The following is a 19111-nucleotide window of genomic DNA, read 5'->3' on the forward strand; positions in this document are numbered from 1 at the left end:
CTGCCTGGTGTCTTGGTCCAAATTACTCACTGATATCATTTATAAAATACAGAGTCTCAAATAATGATGAATCATTATACTGACAATGTTTAAAATGGAAGTTTCAGGTATTCTCTAAATACAAAATCACTGACAAATCATCTCAGTCATACGCTTCTGAAAACTCGGAACGTGCTCATCTGTTGATCACCTCACGTACAAAAGGGAGAAAAGCAGTACGTGTTTTCAAGTAGCGTATGCTGAGCACTGGCGCGAGCACGGGCATTCACCTCGGGTCGCCCGCCATGCTGAATTCTGATCAGTCACAGCCAAGACCATAGGTGGTGAATGGAGGGTACCTTTAGAATTATTTCTACAGGTTAAAAATCTGAAGACGAGTCCTGCTTTTCACACATGCAAAAGGGCCAGTTGAAAGGGGAAAAAAGAAATATTTGGGTGCAGGCTATGACCATCTATAAAGTTAGACCGTGAACTGCCTTGGTCTCTTTGTCACCGTGAAAATCTCACAGGTGGGCACTTATCAGGTGGTGCCCTATTGGCCTGTGGACAGTTTAATAATCCTCGCAGTGCAATTATAACTTTCAAATAATTAAAAACATGACTCACACAGATAAACAATGAAGGAATGCCAATGACTTGATGACTCCTTAATGAGGAACTACTAAGATGGTAAAGCTGGTTCACAGAACATTCTGAGGAGCTGGTCGTTATAGGCATTTGAAAAGGAAGGTTAGAATAAAACATGGCTTCGTGTCTCCCAGAGCAAAAAAAGACATAGGACACGAAGTAGCACGGGGCCTTGAATCATCAACAGTAAGCCGAGCATCAAACTATGATACATGCCCCTAAATAATTAAGTAATTCTCAAAGGGCCCAGTAACAATGCTTCAGTGTGACCCTGAAAGGACACGTTGCTCTCCCAGACCTGACCTGCCCTATTTCCGAGTTTTGAAAAATCTTTCTTACATTTAGAAAGTAGTTTGCTATACCAGTGTGTACATCAAAGATAATAACCATGCAGTTAACTACTGGGAAAAAAAATGGAAGGCGATGAGGATATTGTAAAACTGGAGGGAAAAGCAGTATTTTTCTTAGGCATCAGAATACCATGCACTAAGAAATTCAATGTGTCCAGTTATAAATGTTACAATGCCAAACAATTTATTATAAATGTCAGAAGTACTAATACAGACTAATGTATAATTAAATGGAGATGCCACCCATTTTAAAACAGATTCACAAAACATTTAAAATAATTATTTAAAGCCTTTAGCCGTGATAAGAAATGAACTGCATACTTCCAGAATCAGTGAGCTTGTCATTAATCAGTACTTCAGGATTTTTGGTTGCCATAACAACATGACACAACTTTCATCATTACCATAAACCCAGCATTTCTAAAAATAGCTATTTCAACAGTCAGGCTCTGTGATCACTAAAATTGAGCTTTATTACAGAACCACAGTTAAGAGTGCAATCAAATGCATCACAGAAGAGAAGGTATTAACAGCTTAAGTCTTGGAAAACGAAAAAGAAAAGATGATAATGTATTTAGGAATCATAGATGAAAGAATTTTGATTTCTCTTTTATCATAATACCAAAACCAATGATGTCACAATGGATCAAGTTGATTTTTATCCCAGGTCAGCTTTCTGTCACTGACTGTAAAATTAAAGTACATTTTACATAAGACCAAACCCACATATCTCATGTAAGTGTTAACCTATCACATATGCAAATATTTTTGAGCTTCCTTTAAAAATAATCATATAATCTCAGGGCCCCTGTGTGGCTCAGTCGGTTAAGCGTCTGACTTCAGCCCGGGTCACGATCTCACAGTTCGTGGGTTCGAGCCCCACATCGGGCTCTGTGCTGACAGCTTGGAGCCTAGAGCCTGCTTCGGATTCTGTGTCTCCCTCTCTCTCCCTGCCCCTCCCCAGCTCATGCTCGCACTCTGTCTCTGTCAAAAATAAATACACTTAAAAAATAACAATATAATCTCAACATAGAAAGGACTAATAAAAATACAGTACAGGCTAGTGTTAAAGAGAATAGGCATTGGAATCAGAAATAGTGGATTCAAATCTTGGCTCTGCTTGCTTCTGTTTGCCCTTGGTTCAATTATTTAAACTTTCTAAGCGATGTCTCCACTGGAAAGAGGAAATCCTAATTCACGGGAGGATTAAGTGAAGTTAAAGAATCAATCTGGTTGAGGTGTTCAGATCGATTACACTGTAGGAGTTGGGGTGGGGCAAGGGTGAAAACAGAATAGTTCAGAAGCTAACGTGGTAATACAGGCACCAGTGACACTGCCTTGGACCAGACTGGTGAACTGTGAAGATGTTCAGAAGTAACTAGAGTCTCCTCTCACATACTTTTTTCTAGGTAAACATTTAATAAAGTGGTTCTTTGAGAATTATGACTGAAGTTATACTGAATTTATTAGATTAACTGTATCACATAACCAGTTGGAAAAGAATACCATGTGACTGTTGGAACGCTGAAAATCCACAGCAAAACTCACACTTCATGATGAAACATCCGAAACATTTTCATTAAAGTCCAAAGTAAAATATGCACACTCACTATTACATCTACTATTTACCTTGGAGTTCTTAACCGATACAATGATTTTAGTCATAAATACTGAAAAAAAATTAATAAAACTCATTATCCTTAGCTGTCTTCACCAAAAACTAAACAACTGATAAGTTAATAGAACTAAAATAGTTTAGTTACTTGGCCAGATTCAAAATGATCATATGAAATTTAGTACATTTGATATACACCAGCAATATCTAATTAGAACAGGTAATAGAAAATAAAAAAATCTTATTGTAATAGTCACAGAATTATTTCCTAGGAAGAAACCCGATAATATAGACAGAAGACTATATGAGGAAATTATAAAACTTTATTGAAAATTCTAAAATATCTGAATAAACAGGCATACCATGTTCATAGATAAAAATATTCACTAGTGGATTACACCCATTTCTTTTTTGCTCATTCTTACATTAGCTTGGTGAATGTTTTATATGCACTTGAAAAGAATGTTACCTTCTATAAATGTGTGTGGTATTCCATATGTAGTAGGTTTGATTGCTGGCATTGTTCAGTTCCTTTACACCACGTCAGATTTTTGGTTACTTTTTCTAACAATTACTGAGAGGGGTGTTGAAATACCTACCTACAATTGTCAGTGTATCTATTCTTCCTCAATTCTATGAACTTATACTGCTTATTTTTTGAAGCTCTGCTATTAGATGCACATATTGACAATTATATCTTCTTCATGAATTGATTCTATTATTATTGTAAAATGTACCTCCTTATCTTTGGTATCTGTCTTGCAGTCTAATTTTTCCGATACTAATACAACTACTTTCGCTTTGTTATGATTTTACTTTTAAGCTATCTGTATCCTTACTGTTAAGTGTATTTCTTATAGACAGCAGACAGTGGGCCATGCTTTTTCATCTAAGAATCGAATCTGCCTTTTAACTGAAGTATGCAGTTCTTTTACATTTAATATAATTATTTATAAGGCTGAATTTAAGTCTATCATCCTATTTTTTTTTTTTTTTAGATTTTCCCCTTCTATTCTTTTCCCTTCTTTTTCTGCCTTGTTTTGATATAATTGCTTTTTTAGCATTCTATTTTATCTTGACTATTGGAATGTTAGATAATTTTGTTCATTTGAGAGCTGGCTGCAAGGTTCACAATCTACCTTCAAAAAATATTATTATATTATATAATAACCTGGTAACATCATAAATATGTATTTCTACTTCCTTCCCACTCCATCTTTTGTGCATTTCTTATAAATTTCATTTCTATGTGTTAACAATTCCACAATTCACTGTTAGTATTTTTGTTTTAAACGGTCCACTACCTTTTATATTTAGCATTTTCTGTACTCATTATTCCTGTGTTGATCTGAGTTTTCTTCTGGTATTCTTTTCCTTGAGCCTGACAGACTTCCTTTATCATTCCCTACAGTGCAGTATACTAGTAATAAGTCCTCTCTACTTTTGTTTATCACAAAATGTATTTTTTGTGCGTTGAGTTTGAAAGATACATGTGATGAACACACAAAGTAGACATTTAAAGATGATATTCTATTGCCTTCTGGTTTGCACTGTTTCTAACAAGAAGTCAGTAGTATACTTCACCATCATTCGAATCCTATAAACAATATATCTTTTTCCCTCTGGCTGCTTTCAAGATTTTTCTCTTTATCCCTGGTTTTCAATGATAAGATTATGGTATACGCTGGTATGGTTTTCTCTGCTGAGTTATTTAGCTTCTTGGGTTGTGGGTTCATGTTTTCCATCACATTTGGAAAAACTTGTTTCATTTCTTCAAATTTTTTCTGACTCATTCTCATTATGACACTCCAATTATTATACCTACTTTAGTTTGCTTAATATTGTGCCACAATTCACTAAGGCTCTCTTCATCTTTTTCTAGCCTTTTAATGTTTTCTATCAGTGCGTCAGTTTGGATGGTTTCTACTGTACTCTTTTCAAGTTGACTGATCTTTCTCTCTGGGGTGTCCAACTGAGAGTTAAACCCAGTCAGTCAATTTTTCACTTTAGAGATTACACTTTTCAGGTCTAGAATTCTCAACTCTAAAATTCCCTATTTCTTCTCTCAGTATAATAATGTTTTCCTTTAAGTCCTTGAACTAGCTGCTTATAAGGAACTTACCTGCTAGTTTTATAAATTGTCATTTGTCTGTTTCTATTGACAGATTTTTTCCTAGTTTTGGTTCCTATTTTCCCACTACTTCTTCTAAGTAATATTGCATTACAAATGCTACACGGTTGGTTGACTGTCTGTATTTATTGTCATCCTTAGGAGTGCTAAGCTTTGTTCAGGAAGGCAGTTGGTTTAGTTAAAAATCAGCATGATACTTTATACTTTGTTTTTAAGCCTTTTTGAGTATAAGGTAGGCTTTATGTAGGACTAGATTCACCTTTCTTTGAAGGCTTGGGCCTTCTCGAGTCTCTAAAGCATTGTGCAAGCTCCAGTTCTTTTTCAGCTTACAGGTTTCCAGTAGCTGTTCTTTTCCTGGTGGAACTATTTTCCCCCCAAACTTACTTTATTTTTATTGAGAACAGGTATTCCTGATAGTTAATACAGGTGGCTTAAAAGGAGGTAAAGAAGAAAAAAATTATTCTGTATACCTCTTTAAGTAAAGAGGAAATATTTCCTAAAAAGGCATTATTTTTTACATTATTACATTATTTTTTTAGTATGTAAAATCAAGGAAGATTCCTGAATAAGAGTTCTCAAATCACATCTGATATAATAACATTCAGAAATAATTCTGAATCATCAAGAAAAGACAGTGAGAATATTTTACATATGTGTATATATATACACACGTGTGTGTATATATATGTTTAACTGTAGCTTCTGTATTCCAATGTCTAATATTTGTATCACTGAAAGGTGAAATTGGGAGTTTGACACTGAAAAAAGAACATCTCTAATTCATCCCAAGGAAGAAAAGAAGGAAGAATTCCTTAAAATTATTTTCGTTCTCTTTTCTCCACTTTCTATACAACTTTGTTTCCTGGTTAAATTTATTCGAGAGAGACAGACAGACAGTGAGAGAGAGAGAGAGAGAGAGAGAGAGAGAGAGAGTGGGGGAGGGGCAGAGAGGGAGGGAGACGTGGAATCTGAAGTAGCCTCCAGGCTCTGAGCTGTCAGCACCAAGCCCAACGCAGGGCTTGAACTCACGAACGGTGAGATCATGACCTGACCTGAAGCTGGACACTTAACCAACTGAGCCACCCAGACGCCCCTCTGTAACTTTACTTCTAACTCTTATTAAAGCTTAGGAATGGGTGGGGGGGGGGGGAGTCTGTTAGGAGGTATCCCTGAGTCTAGGGACATAAACTTTTAAAGTTTTGATGGAAGTTGTCAAATTGCCCTCTAAAAAAATTGTACTAATTTATACTCTCGCCAACAGCATATGAAAATACCCATTTTCCCAGACCCTTTCAATTAGCATATAACAAACGCCTTATTGTCAGGAATCTGATGGACAGATATTCTCACTGCTGTTTTAATTTGCATTTTTTGATAATTATTATGTTCTATTTATTTGCCATTTGCATTTCTTCTGTGAACTGTCCAAACACACAGTGCCTATTTTTCTACTGTTTTGTCCTGATTTGTGGTATTTTGTTGGCTATTAAGGATACTATATTAAGGATACTTTGTTACACAAATTGAAAATACTGCTCCACATTACGGTTTTTATTTTAAGTTGGTTTATATTGTTGTTTTCTGTAAAAACAAAAACGAGACAAAAACTTCAAAGTGTCATGTAGCCAAATCTGTTCCAATTTCTCCTTTATGGCATCTGCTCTACCTGCCATCCTTTATAAAACACATTAAAACTTCCCGCCATTCAGCATATTATGAAAAGAATAACGGTACGTTTTATATTTAGTGACGTCCCAAACGGCGCAACATTCAAATACTAAGATTGAAACGTGGTTAAATCTAAAGAACTACAGGTATTCGGTTAAGAAAAATAATTTAAGAAACACACACAAATCTGAGACACGGCATAATGGATTTTCTTTTATAATCTCTCGGGTCTTTAGAGTTCCAGGTAAGTAGACAGTATGAGATCTTTTAGGATGATAAAATATAAAAGTAAAAAAAAAAATTAAAATCATTAACTACACCTAAAATGATCAAATTTCCCAACTTTATGTCTGAGAAAAACTGATCCATCCCCTTGCCAGTCAATTCTAGTTGGCCAGTCTAATTCAAATTTTCCTGCGTGTTGAGTCAGAAGCCGCCTCTTTGCTCTATTCACTGCTGCGGACGTGCCCTCCAGGACAACAGGAAACAAGTGTGCCGTCTCTGCCCCACGGCTCCCCTTCTGGTAACTGGAGTATTTTCTTCAAGTTCAATAGTTCTTTCCTTACCGTACTTTTTCATATAAATATTTGTGGGGCACCTGGGTGGCTCAGTCAGTTAAGGGCTGGACCAGCTCAGGTCACGATCTCACAGTTCGTGAGCTCGTGCCCTGCCATCAGGCTCTGTGCTGACAGCTCAGAGCCTGGAGCCTGCTTCGGAGTCTGTGTCCCCTTCTCTCTCTGCCCCTCCCCCGCTCATGCTCTCTCTTCTCTCTCTCTCTCAAAAATAATAAACATTTAAAAAATATTAAAATAAAATAAATATTTGTTCACATGTCTAACTGACCCAACAGACTATGATCTCCCTGAAGACAGTGCAAATTCCTTCAAATCTTAATCCTTAGTGCCTGTTACACAGAAAGCATTTAATACACAGCAGGGCGAATGGAAAGGAAAAAAAAAAAAATGTTTAAAATTGTCTAATTTCCTACTTCCACGCAACTTAAATTTGTCAATATTTTCCTTATAATCAGGAAGGTCAGACAATATGATCCCTCTGTTTCTTCTAACCGTAACATTCTGAGATATTACTGTATATGTCTTGAACACATTCCTGGTAAATAGGTGATACTGAAAAATTACAAAATATACCTAACAGATCCAAACAGTCTGTACAGCAGCTCATCTGCACGGCACAATTAATATACTATTGAGCTTCCACGACATTTTCAATGTCATTCTGACATGTTTATTAGTTTGGTATTATGGCTATATACTTCCACTATAGTCACATCAGTTTTAAGAATCATTCACCAAGTAGAGATTTTGGAGCCGCCTACATGTAAGCAGTAAGTATGAGCAGGGTCGGGTCAGATCTCTTAGGGTGGCCGAGGCGTGAAAAAAGGCTGGTAACCATAAATCTTCAATCTATAGTCTTCAATCTAGGAGAACGTCAATCTCCTATTCTTGAAAAGAAATTTTTTTCTAAGAAATGCGCTTGCTGTTTTGAAACACATGTGAATCTTAACCAACTAGTTGAGACAGAAACACACTTACTTCACTGTGGCACTTAGGAGAAAGTTCAGCTGTGGCATTAACAGGCTGTCTGGGGCTGACAGGTAACGATCAAACTGAACCTAAACGAAACAGAGAAAGAGCAAAACATAAAGTGCGTACATCTGCTAACGGACATCTCAAATATAACCAACTCATTTAAGGGTTAAATCTTAGGAAATATACCATAGTACAAATAACGACTTCTTTGTGATCAAATGAGTTATTTCTTCAACATTCTAACTAAAATTCCCTAAAAGTGTAAACTTCATTTTTTAAAAATATTTATTTTTGAGACACACAGAGAGAGAGAGAGAGCAAGTGAGCGAGTGGGGGAGGTGTAGAGAGAGAGGAGGACAGAGGATCTGAAGTTGGCTCCATGCTAACAGCAGTGAGCCCAATGCGGGGCTCAAACTCACAAACCACGAGATCCTGACCTGAGCCAAAGTCAGACGTTCAACTGACTGAGCCACCCAGGCGCTCCACAAGTGTCGACTTCTTAAAGTAGTTAATATCAGCATAGCTGCTTTGAAAATTCTAAATCCAAGTGGTTCATCTTAATCTCCCTCAACGAACTTTTGAATAAAAAATACTAACAAGAAGTAAAGTGATCAGATTCCAAGTCTACCTTACTTCCTTAAATCCACTGTATGTTAATTATTCATTTACTTATTCCTTCAACTGATATTTATCGAGTACCTACTATTAGGAAGGTAGTATATTAGGTAAAGTATATATAGTGGTGAGCCAAAGAGGACAGTCCCTAGCTTCAGAGAGCTACGGCCTACTGAGAAAGATGGTAAGTAAGTAATGAGGTAAATAAATATATAATTACAAACTGTGTTGGATGCTATGAAGGAAAAAAACAAAGTAGTACAAAAGTGTAAATCAGGAGGATGGACCTAGCTTCTGTGTTTGGCTAAAGAATCTGAGGAAAGGAAATCTGAAGTGAGATCTCAGAGATGAAAAGAGATTAAGTAAGTGTGTGCAGTGAGGGTTCGGGGGTTGCATGGATGGGACAGCACGAAGACTTGAAGTGAGAAAGAGAATGGCGAACAGAAATCAGTTCGTATAGGTCTCGTATGCTTTCTTACAGGATTTTAATTCTTATTGGAAAGGCATGAGGAAGCCATTGAAGGAGGGGAATAATCTGATTCAAGTTTTAAGAAACTAAGTCTGGCTGCAGCAAGAAGGAAATGGAAGGCAGCTGCAAGGATACTAAATAGGCAGCTACCGCGGCACCTTAGACTACAAGGACAATAACATGGCAGACAGAAGAGGAGATATTTGAGAGAACTGGACAGCAAGATCAGCAGCATCTGGTTAGTGACAGGACGGAAGGGCACGACTCTCAGATCTGGATCTGTGCCATTTAATTCACAGCATTATTACAATTCATAACTGTATTTTTTTCACACTTATTTAGTTGTGTAACAGCTATACCCCTTACTAGATCATGTCTATTTTCATCCCAATTCTTAGCATAATGCCTAGAAAACAGAGGACAATGTTGAAATAATAATGGACAGAAGCTCTTACTGCTTTCTGAGTTAAGAACACTTGGAGGAGGACCTGGGGGTGGGGGACAGAGTTCGAGCCTGGGGTATGCCGAACTGAAGTGCCCTGAAGCATTCCAGTGAAGGCAGCAGGCAGTTACCACACACAAGACAAGATTCTGTTTCGTTAAAGAGACATAAAATCTTCAACTCAATTGTTATTCAAGTTTAAGACCACGCACAAAAGAACTTGCAATGGGGTTTAAATGTATTTTGTGGGTTTGTATTATGGACTGGATATGTGTCGGTGGGGAGAGAAAGACAGGGAGGAAACACACTGAGTGAGTGCGAAGATGACTGATCTGTGGGTAGAGCTATGTCCTCATTTTGGGGGGCAAATACCTTGGAGTGAGACCACTAGGTAGTATGGTGAGTGTATATTTAACTTCCTAAGAAGCTTATCTTTTTTTAAGTTTATTTATTTTGAGAGAGAGAGTGCACACGCGCACGTGTGCAAGTAGAGGAGTAGCAGAGAGGGAGAGAGGGAGAGAGGGAATCCCAAGCAGGGTCCGGGCTGCCAGTGCAGAGCCTGACGCTGGGGCTCAATCCCACAAACCGTGAGACCACGACCTGAGCCGAGATCAAGAGTCAGATGCTTAACCGACTGACCACTCAGGCACCCAGAAAGTCACCTTTTTGAAATAATGTAAAATGTATTCATTTCCATTTATCTTTACTTAAACTTTTTAGAATGAGATGTTTTGAAAGGTTTTGCTGTGATGTTTGATGAATAGAAGTTATGACTGTTACTTCTCTTTCTCTAGTCTTTTGTCATGATGTAACGTTTCTTTATTTAGTAGTTGAGAGTGTAAGTACTAGGTTGAATGGGGTGTTCGGAGGTTTAGAGTTAATATACGAAAAACACTTGGCACGCGCAACAAATGTTGCTGGCTGGTGTTATTCATCACTGTTATTACTACTGCTAGCGTTATTAGTATATAGCTTCCAAAGAACATCATCCGACAAGGGCTACATGAGTGTCACGTGATTGGTGGACATACATACGCGCAAAGTCTATACTTAAGACATGGAAACACACTCCGGGAAGCGGCACACGGGCAGAGAGGGATGTGCAAGCAAGCTCTTCACTTGAAAAGAAGGTAATAAAGTGGAGGTTCAAGGAGTCTCACGCTCCAGAGTAATTCGTTATTTTAAGACTGGACTCTGATTTCAGTGATCTCAGAGAGAAATCAAGAACTGTAAAGACTAATAGCAGGAAGTCTTGAATGATATACAGCCCAACTTCTTCGTGTCTGTCATTCCCGTTTCTCTATGACATTAGGAGTAAAACTCTGAAAATGAAGAAAACCTGAACAGGGATGATGAGGTTATGAGGGTGTAGTGGAATATTAGCACAAATGGATGTTGTGTTCGGACCTTAGTTAAAGGAAACGTATGTGCAATCATTATCCTTAAACCCCCTCTGGATAAAGTATGTATCAAGAGACAAAATTACCACCGAGACAAAACTATCACACATGAAAAAATTAATAGTGTTCCATAAGGAAACCTATGCTGAAATGCTTGATTTTATTCTTATTCACTTACCATTGCAGCCTTCAGTGCCACGGAATCTAGGTTGGGCAAATTAGCTAAAGAGCCCTAGAAAAAAACAAAAACAAAAACAGCAAAAACAAGATGTAAAAAAGGTGCTATAGTTTCCGTTCACTTATGAAATACAGTCTATTCATAGATTCCCCAAATTTGGAAATTCGGCTCATTTCCAAAGAACTCAAGTGTCATCTCTTCAACCTCAGTGAGAACAGGGACTATGGCTTGTTCATTTTTGTGTAACTAGCACGAAGGCACGTAATCATATTTGTCGGAGGGAGTGACTAGCACAAGCTTATCAACAACAGGAACACCAGGATATTTCAGATTGACTTATAAGCAAGCAAATAGGCGAGGAAGCATTTAGGAAGTGGCAGCAAGATATGGAGGCTTGAAGTCTCACCCTGACAATTTGAGATAGTATCAAACGGCAGCAGAATTGATTCTTCTCTGGTAGAAATCTGCTTGCTGCTTTATCAAAATAACAAATTTGGAGCTGGTGATTTTTGAAAGCTTCATTTAAGAGGTCCTGGACTATAAAATATGTTTCATGTTAATGCTACTTAAACGAGTTCTTTGCGGGGTGCGCCTGGCTGGTGCACGTTGGTACAGTGTGTGACTCCTGATCTCAGGGTCATGGGTTTGAGCCCCGTGGTGGGCATGCAGCCTACTTAATAAGATAAAACAAAATCTTTAAAAAAATGAGTTCTTAGCTTTCTAAAGAAAGATGCTTACGTGAATTTCTCAGGTTCCCCCACTCCCTTCTCTATTTCCACTGGAGTTCTATAACTTAACAAGATCTTATGTTGGTCTCAGAAGTATTTACCTTTCCAAAGTAACAGACCAAGATTTGCTAAGTTAAAAAGGGGATGACTGCATTTACACAGCAATCTATGCATTCAATTAACCCATAGTGATACAGGACTCTGAAAAATTTACCAGTATGAATATCCTTTATACAATTTATAATACTGATTTTTGTATATTTTCATTACTTTTAACCAAAATTATCCATAGTAAGAAGTATAGTTAATACTTAGGGGCACTCTACTACAGTCTCGGGTAGTCATCTAAGAACTGTACATATGTTACCTCACTTAATCTTCAGAACAACCTACGATACAGATATTATCATTACCCCAATTCCACAGCTGAGGAAACAGATACAGAGAGATAAGTCACTTTCCCAGTGAGAATAGCTAGTAAGCGGCAGAGCCAAGGTTCAGTTAGAGGCTAGCTCTAGACCCCATACTCTAAATGCGTATTTCTCTAACCTGGAACACCCATGTGCTTACCTGCTCAGGTTTATGTTGCTGCACGGTGTTATAGATATAACTCAAGCCGGCTCTAGTTAAAACATAAGAAGCCTGCTCATTGATAAGTGTGTCCAAATGTGCTTCAATCTAAAAGAAAAGCCAGCAGAAAGAAAATATTTTAAAAGAGGAATAAGACTGCGGAGAGTCTTCATCACGGACTTGCTCCTTGCAGCGGCCATGAGTTCCAGACCATGAGGCACATGGGCCACTTCTGTGACAAAATCTTTTCCTTCCCCCAAAGAGGAAGTCCTCCTACAAAAGGGAGAGAAAGTCTCATTTTAAAAATGAGAACTGAAAGGATTTCAGTACTAGCCACTCGTCAAACAAATTGAGTCTCTTGTTAGCTCTTTTAAAAGATGGCAATAAACAAAACACAAACAAACAGGAAACATTAAAAGATAACAACAATATAAAATACTTAGGAAGACTTCTGGGAAGATGAAGGCCTGATGTTCCTGACCTCCACATACCCCTACCTTCCCAACTTACTGGACTGACTCAACCAATCAAATGTGCCCTATGGAGATGCCTGGAGGCAACAGGTTTCTCCCGGGGAGAAAGCAGGTTTCTACCAGGGGGGAGTTGAGAACCCAGCAGAAGGTTGGCCAAAGATTTCAGGTTTAGGAACTGTCCACGAAGACTTGACTAGCAGATGTGAGTTGTATGTGCTCACCTGCACATCTCGGGGAAGCCATCTAATGCTAATGGGGGCAGAATCCACAGAAGTGGACTACGCTGATGGGCTGAAGTATCCCTTAGTGGGAAGAAGTCTTCTGCCCCCTTACTTTTACCAGTACAGGCCTGAGACTTTGGAGATCTTCCTTCTTCTCCTGACCAGCAAGTTCCCTCGGCTTTGCCAGTCTGTTTGCCGGGGCACAGTAACGCTACCCATTGTGCTGTTACCATCTGAATGCTTCTGTTGTCCGAGTAACTCCAGTTTGCTGCTGAGGCCCTCCCCCTAAAAAACTTCCAACTAACTTAAAAAAGGGGAGTATGTTCTAAGAGAAAGCCCATCGGAATGATTAGAAGGAGTAACTTTTCCGGAGGCAACCCTATTAAAAGACGCAGAGTACTTTATTTTTTTCTCTAAAGTAAATGTCCAAGAAAGTACAATTAGAGGCCTTAGACACTAGACTTACTGGAAATAAAAAAAAAAAAAAAAAAAAAAAACAAAGATGTGCAAATATAAACATTTAATGAAAGAGCTAAGAATCAAATTAGCATCTGAAGAAGAATGGAAGAAAAGTAACATAGTAACATCAAAGAAAGATTAAATAAAGAGATATGAAAAGATATGAAAAGAGAGATTCTGGAGATAAAACCAATAAAGGCAGAAACTTCAGAATATAAAATATAACATTTTTATAATTCTATAATTATAAAATAGAAAATAGAAAAAATAGAAAATAGAAAGTTCAGAATATACAAAGAAAAGTGATAATTAACTACATAATAGAAAACTATATTGAGCAAAATAAAGGGTTGAATCTTCAGACTGAAACGGCTCTGCAAAATCCAAATGGGGAAAGAGACATACCAAAAAATACCCTGAGGAACTAACTATCTGAACTTAAAGGAAAATCCTTACGAGCTTCCAGATGGACAGAGTAAGTTACCACAAAGAAAAGAGAATCAGACTAGCCTGGACTCCTTACTTGAAACACTGGAAGAAGGTAAGTCAGAGTAGAAGAAAATTAATAGACCATTGATAGAAAAGGTATGAAAAACCAAAAATTGTTTATGCAACAAGATAAAATTTCTTTGGAGGGCCTAAATAAACCATGCCTTCCAGTACCCGCATCATTGTACAATCCTCTCTCAGAGCTCCGGGCTGGCCCACGCAGCTAGCACTGGCCAACAGCCTATCACCAAGCATGAAGTTAAGTGCAGGCTTCATAAGCACTTACACACTGGGGCTTGTCCCCTTGGAAAGCAAAACATGACCAGGGAATATTTAAGGAACACAGGTAACTGGTGATAAAACAGACCGACGAACACCTGATATACCTGAACAGCTTGAGAAAAGATGTAGACAAATGGCAGGGTTTAGGGGTTGAATCAGTGATAAATACAGTAAAAACCAATGAATTTTTTTAAAAAAAGATTTTTAAAAATTTTTATTTGAGAAAGTGAGAGTGAGAAGGGCAAAGGGAGAGAGAGAGACAGAGAGAGACAGAGAGAGAGAGAGAGAAAGAGAGAGAGAGACAGAGAGAGAGAGAGAGAGAGAGAGAATCTTAAGCAGGCTCCATGCTCAGCATGGAGCCCGACACGGGGCTTGATCCCACGACCCTGGGATCATGACCTGAGCCAAAATCAAGAGTCAAATGTTCAACTGACTGAGCCACCCAGGTGCTCCTTAAAAAAAGAATTTTATTAATTCCACAAAGAACAGTAATTATTTAAGAAAGGAAAATTAATCATACCTCATTATATTTCTTTTAAAAGAAGGAATTAGAAATTAGAAAATATCACAAGTTTAGATTTATCAAAACTCATGCTTTAGAAAACCCCCAAAGTTCACAAATAAATTTTTACTATAGACACTGCCATATTACTTATATACTTGTAATAACACAGAACAGTCAGCATTTTTTCTTCAAAACATTATATATACCAAAAGTCACTATTTCAAAATCAGAAGCCAAGTATCTGGTAAATTTTATAAACGGCTTAGCCACTTTACAAACTCTTAAATGATACTATTTGGCTTATAGGACTAGAGTCATTGGTATAACAAATTGTAATGTTTTGCCTAACACTGGTTTACACATAGATAAAAATATATCTGTCCTCTGTAACACCTTCTGCACTAGCTAGCAAGCTTGGAAAATATAGCATATTATTCACAGTTCAGCAACTGAAATCTGCATGCAGAATTGCTGTTCCAATCGATAAGAAAAGCTTCATTCTATCATCACATACTATGGTTTGAATAAAATATCACACTCATTACATATTCTGGCTTCCCAAAACAAAACTGAAACACCAAGTATGTGTGCGCGTTGTGTGAGTGAGTGAGTGTGTGTGTGTGTGTGTGTGTGTGTGTGTATTTCCATCAGACTATACCCAAGAATTTATTGAAATTAGGTCGCCGAAATTGGACTAAAGCCAGTAACTGAGATCAGATGAAAAAAGGCTCCATCACAGTGAGCGGGCATCTTATGACAAAATTTACCTGAAACTGTAGCATTTCTAGTCGTCTGTCAGTGAACTCAAACAGAGCTAGTGTCGTCTTCATCATATAGAGTGAATTGACCATGAAAGTGGCCATGTCAGCTGTGCCTAAATTGCTGGCAGATACGGTACACATCTGGAGGAGAGGATCTAAGACACACGATAAAACCTGTAAGTGAAAAATAAAATAAAATCTATTTTTTATTCCCCAATCAGTGACACAGGCCTGGGTTAATAGTACTTCAGAAAGAATGACAAACTAATTGGAAGGGGAGCAACTTATAAGATTAAATGGTATAGTAATCATAATGTTTTTTACAATGGGCATCACTGAATAAAGTACTTTTTAAATTAAAGAGAGCTGATCTAATACGTGAAAGAAAAAATCAATGAGAGGGACTGTTACAATGCATGGGTTGTAAAAGGCCAGAATTTCAACAGAATGTATAACAGAGGAGCAATAAATAATCATTAAAAATGATTTACAACATACTTGCACAAAGTCAGCTTGACGGGCATCTAACGGTACAACTGAAGAATCGTGAGATGCCAAAACTTCACGCAACAATGCGAGTGTCTGATTTAATGCAGAACTTGGTCCAAGATCAGGTGGTGGGAGTTCAACCTAAAATAAAGGGTGGCTTCATTCACTGCTTACATTTTCCACTAAATTTTAATGTATAAATAAATACAATTCACAGTAAAACAATACATGTAAAACATGTAAAGATTTGGCCAGCATTACAAAATCTAGAATTGATCCATAGCTTATACTAATAAGCATAAAGCGACACCAAACGTTTTTGTTGTATTATCACAGAATTAATATATTCTTCTCACAATTAGAAGTAAAGGATTTATACTTCTAAAATTCGAAAGTTACAAGAAAACTCAGTAGTCTTTGATGTAGAATTATATTTTTATGCAGATTTGAAATGGCCTACTGTTTTGGGTTTTTGTTGTTTTTTTTTTTTTTTAGCCCAAGTCATTAGAAAAAGGCAATCTAGAAACCAACACTCCCCCAACGATAATATAGTTGAGAATCATCATCCACCCTCAGGCCCAAATCTCAGAAATGTGGCTCAATATGCATAGGTTTGGGGACTAGGAATCCATCTTTCAATAAGCACCACAGGTGATATCCAGATCCGTCTATGGGCTACACACTTCACAGAAACACAGTGCCCACTATTCTACACGGTGTAACACTGCCACTGAAATCTTTAGCACTGAAGTTAAAGATTAGTTTCACACTTTAGATTACCAATCACTAGTTGTGTGGTCCTGGGTAAGTTCTTTAACTTCTCAGAATTTCAGAGGGATTCTTTAAGGATTAGTGGGATTGTTGCATATAAACCATTGGGTACTAGGGGCGCCTGGGTGGCTCAGTCGGTAAGGCGGCCGACTTCAGCTCAGGTCATGATCTCGCGGTCCGTGAGTTCAAGCCCCGCGTCGGGCTCTGTGCTGACAGCTCAGAGCCTGGAGCTTGTTTCGGATGCTGTGTCTCCCTCTCTCTGACCCTCCCCCGTTCATGCTCTATCTCTCTCTGTCTCAAAAATAAACGTTAAAAAAAAATTTTAAAACAAAAGAAAATAAAAATAAAAAAAATAAACTATTGGGTACTATAAACTGGAAGGTATGCATTCTCTCTTCTTGCTGGCATCATGATATCCAAGAAGACGTGCTGGTGAATTTTTGTTGAGTACTTATAATAATATAGTCAGATCTTATCTAAAAAATATGATAGAAGTCTATGTAAGAGACTATAGCCTTGTGTCAGACAGAAAAGTATAAGAATTTTTAAGTATCTGGATTTATATGAAGAATGTTTTATATAGAAAAGTTAATACACAAGTGACAGCAGCAGGAATATCAAAGTATGGACCTCTGAAAATCTTCCCTCTTTCATAAAACAACAAAACCAAAAAATTATAAGACATGCAAAGAAACAAAAATATATGGTCCATGCACAGAAAAAATAGTCAATGGGAACTTCCCCTGAGAAAGCCTGGACACTGGAGTTACTACACAAAAATTCTGAATTGACTATTGTATTTTATCTTAAACTTTATTTATTTATTTTGAGAGAGAGAGAGAGAGACAGAGAGCACAGCAGGTAAGGGGCAGAGAGAAGGAGAGACAGAATCCCAAGCTTGTGGGGCTCAAACCTACAAACCGTGAGATCATGACCCAAGCTGAGATCAAGAGTCAGATGCCCAACCAACTGAGCCACTCAGCACCTCAAAATTGGCAATTTTAAGAAAGGGAACCAGGTTAATGAACTAAAGGGAAGTATGAGAACAATGTCTCATCAAATAGAGAATATTTACAAAGAAATAAAAATGATAAAAAGAAATAATTGAATAGAAATTTTGTAGTTGAAAGTAACTAAAATGAAAAATTCACTCCAGGGATTTGATAGCACATCTGAGTAGGCAGAATAAGTAATCAGTGAACTTGAAGATAGGTCAATTAAAATTATCCAGTTTGAGGGACAGAAAGAAAAACAAATGAAAGAAAATTCACAAAGCCTCAGAGACCTATGGAACACCATCAACGTTAAGTACAATGTGGTTCTCTTAGAAGGAGAGCGGAGTGCAGAAAAAATATTTGAAGAGCTAATGACAAAGATTTCACAAATGCGATTAAAACAAAACATTAATCTAAGCATCTAAGAAGCTCACAAACTCCACAAGGAATAAACTTACACAGTTTCACACTAAGACACATCACACAAACTGTCAAAAGACAAAGAGAGAATCTGGAAGCAGTAAGAGAAGTAAGTGATTATGACAAAGGATTCTCATAAGATTAACAGCTGATTTCTCATCAGAAAACATGGAGGCCGGAAGGCGCTGGATAGCATATTCAAGGGCTGCAAGAAAGACCGTCAAGACAGAATTCTGTACTCAGTAGAACTACTCTTAAGAATGAAGGAAAACAAAGATTCTTCACCAGTAAACCTGTTCCACAAGAAATATGGGGAATCCTGGGGTGCCTGTGTGGCTCAGTCGGTCAAGTGTCCGACTTCGGCTCAGGTCATGATCTTGCGGTTTGTGAGTTGAAGCCCTGCGTCGGGGCGGGGGGGGGGGAGGGGGTATAAATAAAGTATAAAAATTCCTTTATTTAGAAATAACATTAGGGGCGCCTGGGTGGCGCAGTCGGTTAAGCGTCCGACTTCAGCCAGGTCACGATCTCGCGGTCCGTGAGTTCGAGCCCCGCGTCAGGCTCTGGGCTGATGGCTCGGAGCCTGGAGCCTGTTTCCGATTCTGTGTCTCCCTCTCTCTCTGCCCCTCCCCCGTTCATGCTCTGTCTCTCTCTGTCCCAAAAATAAATAAAAAACGTTGGGAAAAAATTTAAAAAAAAAAAAAAAAAAAAAAAAAAAAAAAGAAATAACATTAATTAGCCATCATTACCATCAGTTTAAAAACATTCTGGATATCTTTTTAAATTGGGTGAATGAATAGAAAATACTTTTATAAAGATGGCTTCATATTCTGGAGTTTTTCTTAATTCAGTTTGAATTTAACAGAAAAAAGGAAGCAAAACTGAAGGAGGTATGAAACTTGAAAT

General features: G+C 37.7%; 1 protein-coding gene across 4 annotated transcripts in view; it reads right to left on the bottom strand.

Annotated features, from left to right (window-relative positions):
• COG6 (component of oligomeric golgi complex 6) overlaps positions 1–19111 on the bottom strand; it is a 131117-nt gene that overhangs the window by 54949 nt on the left and 57057 nt on the right. For all 4 annotated transcript variants that reach the window (XM_078434085.2, XM_078434087.1, XM_078434084.2 and 1 more), the window contains exons 14-18: positions 16032–16163; positions 15540–15707; positions 12344–12451; positions 11046–11099; positions 7945–8024 (exon numbers count right to left, since the gene is read on the bottom strand). In XM_078434085.2, coding sequence (XP_078290211.1) covers positions 7945–8024; positions 11046–11099; positions 12344–12451; positions 15540–15707; positions 16032–16163 — 542 coding nt within the window. The remainder of the gene's footprint in view (positions 1–7944; positions 8025–11045; positions 11100–12343; positions 12452–15539; positions 15708–16031; positions 16164–19111) is intronic.

This window comes from Panthera onca, chromosome A1 (genome assembly GCF_046562875.1).
Source record: "Panthera onca isolate mPanOnc1 chromosome A1, mPanOnc1 haplotype 2, whole genome shotgun sequence".
In the NCBI taxonomy this organism is placed as follows: domain Eukaryota; kingdom Metazoa; phylum Chordata; class Mammalia; order Carnivora; family Felidae; genus Panthera; species Panthera onca.